The 9,292-nt window shown below is 53.1% G+C and overlaps 2 protein-coding genes across 2 annotated transcripts; both read right to left on the bottom strand.

Annotated features, from left to right (window-relative positions):
• Positions 1-229: 229 nt before the first annotated feature.
• Positions 230-2,910, bottom strand: BO72DRAFT_477134 (MFS transporter; the record flags this gene model as incomplete). The annotated part of the gene is made up of 2 exons (XM_040947421.1): positions 230-2,323; positions 2,860-2,910. 2 exons carry the CDS (start codon positions 2,908-2,910, stop codon positions 596-598), a joined length of 1,779 nt encoding a protein of 592 aa, XP_040801884.1. The 3' UTR covers positions 230-595.
• BO72DRAFT_477133 (DNA topoisomerase 2) lies at positions 2,882-8,841 on the bottom strand. Its single transcript, XM_040947420.1, has 3 exons — positions 8,322-8,841; positions 7,923-8,258; positions 2,882-7,863 (listed from the first exon to the last, which is right to left on the bottom strand). Exons 1-3 carry the CDS (start codon positions 8,388-8,390, stop codon positions 3,133-3,135), a joined length of 5,136 nt encoding a protein of 1,711 aa, XP_040801883.1. The 5' UTR covers positions 8,391-8,841; the 3' UTR covers positions 2,882-3,132.
• Positions 8,842-9,292: the final 451 nt, after the last annotated feature.

Below are 9,292 nucleotides of genomic sequence, written 5' to 3'. Positions count from 1 at the left end.
TTGTGATGCTGCGGGGTGGTCGTCCTTTGAGTTTTTTTTTTTTTTTTTTTTTTTTTTTTTTGTTTGTTGGGATGATGGGGGTTTAGTTCTCTTCGTGCTGGTTAGGTGCCTGAATGTTACAGTACATAGGCGTAGTATATGCAGGTGTTCCTCTCCATGTCCGTCTCTAGTTTCCCAGAGGGACGGACTTAGTATCTTACCATGACCATGATCACTGTATCCGATCTGTCTATATTCGAATCCCTTCTAATTACATTATGCCATCTATCCAGATGTGTACTGTACCGATCTATCAATCTAAGTATCTAACCGATGTATCACTTTTGATGCATCCCACAAAGTCAAACCACCTCTGCCCCAAAAAGGACCGCGCAGTGAATGAGCCAGGCACAGGCGACAAGAAGCGGCGCGAAGGAGCTCAAGCCTCCAGAGGCATGGAAAAGGCCCAGAAAGAAGCAAACGCAGGCCGAGGACCGCCCCTCAGCCAACCATACCCGACCCAACCCACCAATCCCCAACCATCCACGCCCCAAGATTACTGCACCGATGCAGCCTCTCTCCTCTCAACAAAACCTCCACTCACTGTTAATGTAACCTAAACCGCAAACCGACTCCACCCACGGATCTTCACCCCCCACCGGTAAAACCCATACGGCACGGGGACCATCAGCGCACTGATCGCCCCCAGGATCGTCAGCGTCCAATGCACCCCCATGTTCTGGTAGAATGGCACGCCCACCACCGTCATCCCGCCGGCGGCGCAGTAGCGCGAGACGGTCATGAAGCCCAGCGCCGACGCGGCGTAGATGTCGTACGCGTCGATGACGTACATGTACGACGAGATGAAGACCGTGATGGTGCCGAAGCCGAACACGGCCGAGGCCACGATCGGCGACCACACCGACACGCTGGAGTACGAGGTCCACCCCATCCAGAACAGGCTGACGGGGATGAACGGGCTGCCGATCATGGCGAACCAGAGCCGGTTTTCGGGGCGCGGGGCGTGGTGGTGGTGAGGCTTTTCATCAGGGATGGGTTGGGACGGTTGCTGTTGCTGTTGCTGCTGCTCGTGCGGGTTGTTCGGGTTGGGGTCGATAGGTTCGTCGTTGTCAGATGATGAGGATGACGAAGGCGCAAGAGCGGCTTGTTTGAACTCTCGCTTCGTCCAGCGGTAGATCAGTGGCACAAATAACCCCGCGAGGCAGATCCCCACGTACATCGCGACCCAGACGATGTTGGTGAGACCCTGCGAGAGGCCGTGGATGTCGGAGAAGATGTAGGTGTAGCCGTCGAAGAAGGTGAACAGCACGATGTAGATCACGGTCATGTAGAGGGAAATCAGCAGAATGATGGGCTCGTGGATGGTGAGACTGAATTGTCGGATGCATGCGTTGCTGATTCTGGACAGGAGCGCGGTCTTCTGGAGATCCATGGAGGACTTGTAGCGCGGATCGCCCGTGAGGTTCCGGAGATGACGCGCCTTCCATTTGAGTAGCATGGGGCCATACGTTTCCGGCTGCAACAGAAGGATTAATGCAAAGATGAACCCTGAGAGAATCAGGATGATCCAGTTGGTCCACCGCCAGGAGAGCGTGCCCTCGCCCATGTACGATGCAATCACCGGACCGAGCACAGGCCCGCCAAACGACAAGATCGCATAGAGAGGGAAGGTGAGTGTCTTTTCCAACGGATTCCACAGATCAGCGATGGTCCCTCCGGCGCAAGTCAACGGAGGACAGCCGAACACGCCAGCCAGAAACCGAAACACGATCTGCGCCCCGATATTCGGCGCCAACCCAGAGGCCATGATGAAAATCATGAACAGGGTGAGAGACCCCGTGTACACGGCATTGCGGCCAACGACCTCGGACAGAGGACCAGACACCATGGACCCAGCGGCGAACCCAAGCAGGTACATGCCCGTTGCCAGAGAGGCAACGACATCACTGACATGGAACGCAGCGGCGTTTTGAGGCATGACCCCTGACTCAATTGACGACGCACATCCCACAGCGAACGCCAGCGCAGTCACGAGCAGGGTCGCCGAGATCCGCGCGGCGAGGCTGTAGTTGCGTGGATTGATGGGGTCGTGGTCGTGTTCCCATTCGACGAGGAGAATGGAGGAGGTGGTTCCATCGTCGTCGACAATCTCCTTCAGCTGCACGCCAGGCAATTGACTGTACTGTGGGTGCCGCTGGGTGTCGTTGCTCGTGACATCGCCGCCGGTCAAATCATCGGTCTTTTCTGCTCGGGAAAAGCCCGGATACTCTTCTTCGAGCTGCCTGCGCACGGCGTGGCCGATGCGTCGATATTGAAGATAGGCCTGCATGAGAGAGTCAGTGAAACAGACGCAACCGTTGCGGGTGGATAGAAGCACCAAAAAGCGGAATGGCCAGACGGATTGGAAAGAGAAAGGGAGTGACAAACCTTGACGACATGGACACAGTTAAAGGCAACAATGCTGATTAATGGGAAAGTGAGAAGAAATGAGAAATTGAGAGCAAAAGGTGGCTCGAGACCGGATGAACGCCGACCTCACATCCTTCCGACCCACCAGATCCACTTCTTCGATGGCCAGAGAAGGGAACTAACTCCTAACTCCTTGAACTATCCAGGAGGGGCAGTATAGTCCGCCTGTTAGAAGTGAGGGATCTGGGAGGATTTGGGAATTTGAGAGGATCCGCGGGTCACCGAAGGAACAAGACGATGACGCTTGAGGCCACACTAGCTCAGTGGGTCTGCCGGAGATCGGCCTGAAGTCCGGTCGGTCGGCGCCTGAACTTACTCGGACGAGAAGAGAATTCGAGAACTCCTTCAGGTTCGTGCTTGCAGTGTGCAGTGGCAGCCTTACGGTCCCACTACGTAGTGCTTGGAATATTGGCACTTGGCAATCTGCAATTCTGCTTTCATTGCTTCCAACTCAAGATCCCCCCAATTATAAACAAAAACGCCCGCAGGACATCTTTCCCTTTGCAATTTATGAACACATCCTATTAATAGACAAAGAATATAGATCCTGTAATGAAGAGAAGTAGGAAAGAAACACAATGAAAAAATGACGGGGCCAGGGCTTCCCATGGACGCTCAGCATCGAAAGATCCCTTCTAAATTTCCATCAATTCCATCCATCACTCACTCGCTGTCTTCAAAGTCATCTCCCGAGTCATTGCCCCCTCCACCAATATCATCGCTATCATCATCATCGTCAATCACATAGGTCTTCTTCTTCGTGGTGGCCGTGCGTCGCGAAGGCCGACTGACGGGAGCCGCCGGCGAATCCAAAATGTCATTCGCCATGGCATCGATGTCATCGTCGGACAGATCATCCGCCAGCTGCTTCTTCTTCGCCGCGGCGCTGGTCTTCGCCTGCTTCGAAGCATAGGCCTTCGCAGCTGGAGACAGGGTGGTCTGCTTTGTAGGTGCTGCAGCTGCAGTCTTGGTGGTGGCATCCTTCTTCGGGCGACCACGCGTCTTGGCGGCCGGTTTAGCAGCAGTTGAAGCAGCAGCCTTACCCTTGGCGGCCGGCTTCGCCTTAGTGACCGCTGGCTTCACAGGCTCATCCTCATCGCTATCATCCAACAGAGTAGCCGGTTCCTTGGACTTCACCTGAAGGGACCGCCGGGGAGAGCCCTGGGGCACCAACTTGCTGTAGTCGGTCTCGTCCGCATCGAAGTCAGGAGAGGCCTTGGATGGCTTGGTGCTGGTCTGCAGTCCCGAGCGGCTGCCAGGCCCAGACTGCTCTGAGAAGAGCTCGAGAGAATTCGACGTAGACCCGCCCGCGGTGCCACCAATTCCCTTCACCATCTTGCTCACGTCTCCCAACAAGTCATCTCCGTTGTCACTGTCTGAATCACTCAGGGCATACTTAGTTGCCTTGCGAGCCGCCCGCGCAGGTTTAGGGGAGGACTTGGCAGCCTCAGAGGCCTGTGCTTTGGCGATTTCGAGGAAGGCATCGTCATCGAGGTCGTCATCGTCTGCAGGCTTCGACTTGGGCTTCCGTCCACGCTTGGGAGCTTCTTTGACTTCGGAGCTTTCAGGGTCCTCAGACTTTACCTTAGTAGAGGCCTTGGAAGTAGCTCGACTCTTCTTGGGCAAGATCTCAATGTCTGAATCACCCGACACTGGTTCTTCTTTCTGGACAGGTTCGGGTTTCGACGATCCACCTCGGCTCTTCTTAGGAAGGACTTCCAAGAAATCGTCGTCGGAGTCATCGTCGATCGGCTTCGCAGCGGGCTTGGTAGGAGACTTGCTTAGGAAATTGTGCAGTGTCCCCTTCGGTGCAGCCTTCTTCGCAGCAGCCTTCTTGGGCTTCGGCGCAGCAAAGTCTTCATCATCGGGATCCTCATCCAGGGCGGCCTTACGCTTCCGACCGACAGGTCCACGGGCGGCAGTCATCAACTTGGAGGAGGCACGACGACCCATCTGCATGACCTTGCGCTCGCGACGGGCTTCGTCATCCAGCTGGAATCGCCACTCATTGATGAAGTCATCCAGGTCCTGTCTCCAGATGTCTTCCTTGGACAGCTTGATCAAGGCGTCGACCTCCATCTCCTTGTCGCCAATTTGTTTGCGGAGCTTCTCCACGCGCTCCTGCGTCAAGGACCAGATAGCCATACCCAGCAAGTAGTCGTAGGCATTGGAGAGGTTGTTGGTGTCCTCCTTTTCGTTGGCCGACTCCTCCTCATCATCCTCGAGAGCTGGCTCAGTCTCGCCTGCCTTGACGGCTTGAGCGACCTTGGGGAACGGCTTAAAACCCTTGTCTTTCAATTCAAGAACAAGGACGGCCTTCTTCTTCTTTGAAACGACCAGATCCCCGTCAATAATCATCTGAACGAAGCGCGCCTGGTTGCTGAGCTTGTCCAAGTCTTTTTGCAGTTCTGAGAGCTGGTGTTGCTTGCGTCGCTCGTAGAACTTCAGACGTAGCGCATAGAACTCCTTAAGGATGTCATCGACTGTAGCATACTTCGTGATCCGCCCTTCGGGATCGAAAGCGACCAGGTTGGTGGTGGCGATAGTCTTTGTAAGCTTAAACTTCTCCTCCAATCCTTCGGACAATGCAGTCTTCATGTTCTTTTCGTCAAGCTGGATGACGAAATGAACCTTGGTGTGAGTGTTGTAGTCTTTGTAGTCCTTGATGAAAGAGGGCGTCTTCTCAGCCTTGATGATGTCTTCAAGCTTGTCCTTGAAGTCCTGGGTCCAGGTACGGATAGGAAGTTCGGTAATCTCGACTTCCTTCTCCCCGGTCTCCTTGATGACACCACTAAACTTGAATCGATCGCCGCCAATGTCGGTGACTTCACCAGTGAAGCCTCGGAACCAAGGTTGCATAGGCTTGGTGGGTTCACCGTCCATCATTCGTTTCAGGTTGTCCACAATATCCTCTGGGTTGTAGTTGGGAATAGAAGAACTCCAACCTGTGCCGATACCATCAGCACCGTTGATGAGAATCATGGGAACAACGGGTACGTAGGTCTCCGGCTCAATCGTAGCTCCGTCATCCACGTTGTAGGTCAGAAGAGGTTCGTCCGCTTGGTGGAAGACACGACGAGCAAACGGAGAGAGTCGAGTGTAGATATAACGCGCGCTAGCACAGTCGGATCCACCCTGAAGACGACTACCGAAGTTACCGCTAGGCTCCAAGACATTCAAGTTGTTGGAACCAACGAAGGTCTGCGCTAGACCGACAATAGTCTGTTGCAGTGAAACATCACCGTGATGGTACGCGGTCATACCCGAAACGTGACCAGCAAGCTCGACAACCTTCATGTCCTTCTTCAAGTTGCGACGGAAGCAAGTGTACAAGACCTTGCGCTGACCAGGCTTAAGACCATCAACAACTGAAGGAATAGACCGGACGTTATCCGCCATACTGAACAAGATAAGCTCTTTGTTGATGAAGTCGGTATATGTGATCTTGGACACGGAGTGGTCGAGGAACGTTCCAGGCTTGAATTGACGAAGCCATTCCTTTCGCTCATCCGCCTTCTTCTTAGAAAAGGCGAGTTCAATCAGCCCAGCCTCATTATCCTGCAGTGTGTGGAATTCCTTCAAGTGACGATCGAGGTCACGGAAGTAGACCTGGGCATCTTCAGTGGTGCTGGTACCCAGACCCTTGTAGTACTTGTGCTCCCAGCCGCGTTCGTGTTTGTGCTCCTCCTTCCACACCTCATATTCTGGCATGGTGAAGAAGGACCGTTGCTTGGTGGGATTCTTGGGATCACCCTTCCACACCTTGACAATGGGAGTAATGAACTCGATCAGGAACTCAGGAATCTTTAGCAAACTGGGGAATTGGGCTTGAAGGAAGTTAATGAGCAACCCCTTGATGTGACTACCGTCGTGATCCTGATCCGTCATGATCATCAAGTGACCATAGCGAAGACCGCGGGTGTCCGTGTATTCCTTCTTGTGTTGAAGACCAATGAAGTTCTTGATGTTCTGGATCTCTGCATTCTTCGAGATCTGATCAAAAGACGCATCACGCACGTTGAGCAGCTTTCCTCGCAGCGGGAACACACCGAACAGGTCAGGGCCAACAACTGATCGTCCAGCCACGGCCAGACCTTTGGCTGATTCACCCTCAGTCAAGATCAGGGTGCAGTGATGACCGTCCTTAGTACCAGCCTTGTTGGCATCCGTCAATTTGGGGTTGTTCATGCGGCTGCGCCGGCCACCGTCCGTCTTCTTCAACATCTGATCGGCCTTTTGCTGGGCAAAGTGCAAGATGTTGTTCATCACCTCTGTCTTCAGAACCTTTTTGTAAAAGTCGTCATCGAGAACGCATTTGCTACCGAATTGGGATGTTTTGGTCGTGAGCTGTTCTTTGGTCTGGGAGGTGAACGCCGGGTTGACAATCAGGGCGTTGACGAAGATGAAGATGTGGTTGCGGATTTGGGCTGGCTTCAGCGTGGCGCCATTCTTGTTCTTCTTCTTGACAGTCTCGGCGAGCTTACTACAAATCTGATCCGCGATGTAGTTCACGTGTGTCCCTCCTTGGGTAGTTGCGATGGAGTTGACAAAGGACACCTGCTGGAAGGAGCCATCAGAGACCGCAAAACCGACCTCCCATCGAGGGTCCGGGCTGCAGGTGATGATTTCATCTTTGGCTCCCGCGCCCTCCTCGCCGCGCTCCCTCCTAATAGCCTTGGTGTACATTTCCATGTACTTCTTGAAGTTCCGTACGGGAACGCGGGTACCGTTCAGCTTAACGGCCACCTTCGCTGTTCCAGCCAAGTCATAAACACGACGTTTGACAAGCGCCTCGAAATCATCGTCAATGCCCGTCATTCCGAACTTGGCGAAGTCAGGCTTGAATGTGACCTTGGTGTAGTCTTCTCCCTTCGCATCGGTGATTTTAGGCTTTCCACAATTCAACATGTTGTTAGTCCAGATCTGCTTATACCTCTTCTTTTGGCGTGAGTCCTGTGTTTCCAGTACGAACTCGGTGGAGAACACGTTACAGAGCTTAGCACCATAACCGTTCCGGCCACCCGTGACCTTCTGTTGCTCGTCGTTGTAATTAGACGAGGTCAAAAGGTTACCGAAGATGAGCTGCGGAATGTACATATCCTCGGTTTTGTGCCATTCGATGGGAATACCGTTGCCGTTGTTCCACACGCTAATCTCGCCGGCTTCCCGGTTGACCGTCACGCGAATCTCATCCATGCTTTGGTCATTTTGTTTGTTGTCGGCGGCGTTGACGACGATTTCGTCGAAGATCTTATAGAGACCTGGAACAAACGAGACCTCGCGGAATTCCATACCATCCGTTTCCGAGTTGTAAACCCACATCATCTGTTCTGTGCGTTCAACGGATCCGACGTATGTATCCGGACGTTTGAGGATATGCTCGCGCGGATCAAGCTAAAAAACTAAGTATCAGCTGCGCTGCTTCCCCTCCAGTAGACATTATCAAGTCTTACCCTCTGGAACTTTTCGGATGCGTCCATGGCGACATCATCACCAGCGGAGTCAGCCTTTCCAAATGACTCGTTCTCAACGTCGGCAAGAGGCTTGCTGCCTCCCTTCTTCGAAGCGGCCGGAGCCTTCTTGGCCTTCTTAGGAGGGGTGTGAGACATGATAGAGTCGATATCGGAAAGGGGGTCGGCGTCGTCCATTTCATCGTCGCTGTCGGGCTTGGTCCGCTTCTTGGGTGCTGCTTTGGATGCAGACTTTGCCGTCAACTTGGTTTGGGTTAGTTTCTTAGGCGCTGCCTTTGAAGCTGCCGCTTTTTTGGGCGCCGCCTTGGCTTTGGGTTTCTGTACCGTTCACGCAACGATTAGTATTTGTCGAATGAAAGCTTGGGACAGATTGCAGCATACAGGAGCTGGCTCGGGGGCGAAGTCGGATCCATCGTCCTCGAAGACGGACTCCACCATGGAATCGTCCATTGTGGGTTGAATACGCTCGGGGCGCGTGTAAAAGAGTGAACGAGGGGAAAGGAGGGCAAAGAGTGACAAGACAGGAGAAACGAAGAAGATTAGTTAGTGTGAAATCGACCTCGCCGGTGGAGGCTATCTGATATACAAGAGGGGATAGTCGGGTGTTGTATGAAGGTGTAACCTGTCCCCCCGCTGGTTACCTTTGTTGTCGGCCGTGTTTAGTAGTTTTGTCGTCGTTCTTTGTTGACGCGCTGTTGCGACTGAGCGGCGATTCAAAGAAACTGAACAGCGACCGGCGCGGATCAAGGTTGGTCCGCCCCACGAGTGGCGCAGGCTTCACCCGAAAGAGTAAATCCCAAACACTCGGGCCTAAAGCGGAAGGTACGACCAAAACATGCAAGGACCATTGGCTCAGGCGCGGGGGAGGGGAAACAAACTCGTCATTGACTTTTGACCGTTGGTTATTCTTAGCACAAAGCGAGGATTCGGGAGTGGCATCATGCTTTGTATTGTTATTATCTATTGAAGAGTGCCACGCGAGATTCGATCTCTTTCTCTTCTTAAAGGTTGGTTTTCCTTGAACTACAGCTGGCAGCTCGGGGCTGCAGTGAGTCACCCTGGACAACCACCACCCGCTACTACATACATACACATAGTCATACAATCGTTCCAGCAGACTATCCCCTTGCTGAATTCAATCAACTCTACCTTAGTATATGCTCACTTATATGTGAGATAAGTTCTATAGTGATACCTGCAATCTGGGGATTTAAATGGTTCTGGTGGATTCTTGACATGTTGACGAGCAAGGACTCGTTATCTTGCGGGTACCGTGCTGAGTGGCCCCCGCGGCCAAAATATGTGTTGACCTTTGCTTCAGTCGATGTCTTGAGTCATTGCTTTGCTACGAT

This window comes from Aspergillus fijiensis (genome assembly GCF_003184825.1).
Source record: "Aspergillus fijiensis CBS 313.89 unplaced genomic scaffold BO72scaffold_20, whole genome shotgun sequence".
NCBI lineage: Eukaryota > Fungi > Ascomycota > Eurotiomycetes > Eurotiales > Aspergillaceae > Aspergillus > Aspergillus fijiensis.
Note: the sequence above shows the minus strand (reverse complement) of the source record. Positions and strands in the feature narration are given on the sequence as shown.

Coding starts and splice junctions, on each gene's coding strand:
- BO72DRAFT_477133 (XM_040947420.1), bottom strand. CDS start 8,390: ATGGACGATTCCATGGTGGAGTCCGTCTTCGAGGACGATGGATCCGAC. Junction 8,259..8,321: donor TCGCCCCCGAGCCAGCTCCT/GTATGCTGCAAT, acceptor TGAACGGTACAG/AAACCCAAAGCCAAGGCGGC. Junction 7,864..7,922: donor CATCCGAAAAGTTCCAGAGG/GTAAGACTTGAT, acceptor TTAGTTTTTTAG/CTTGATCCGCGCGAGCATAT.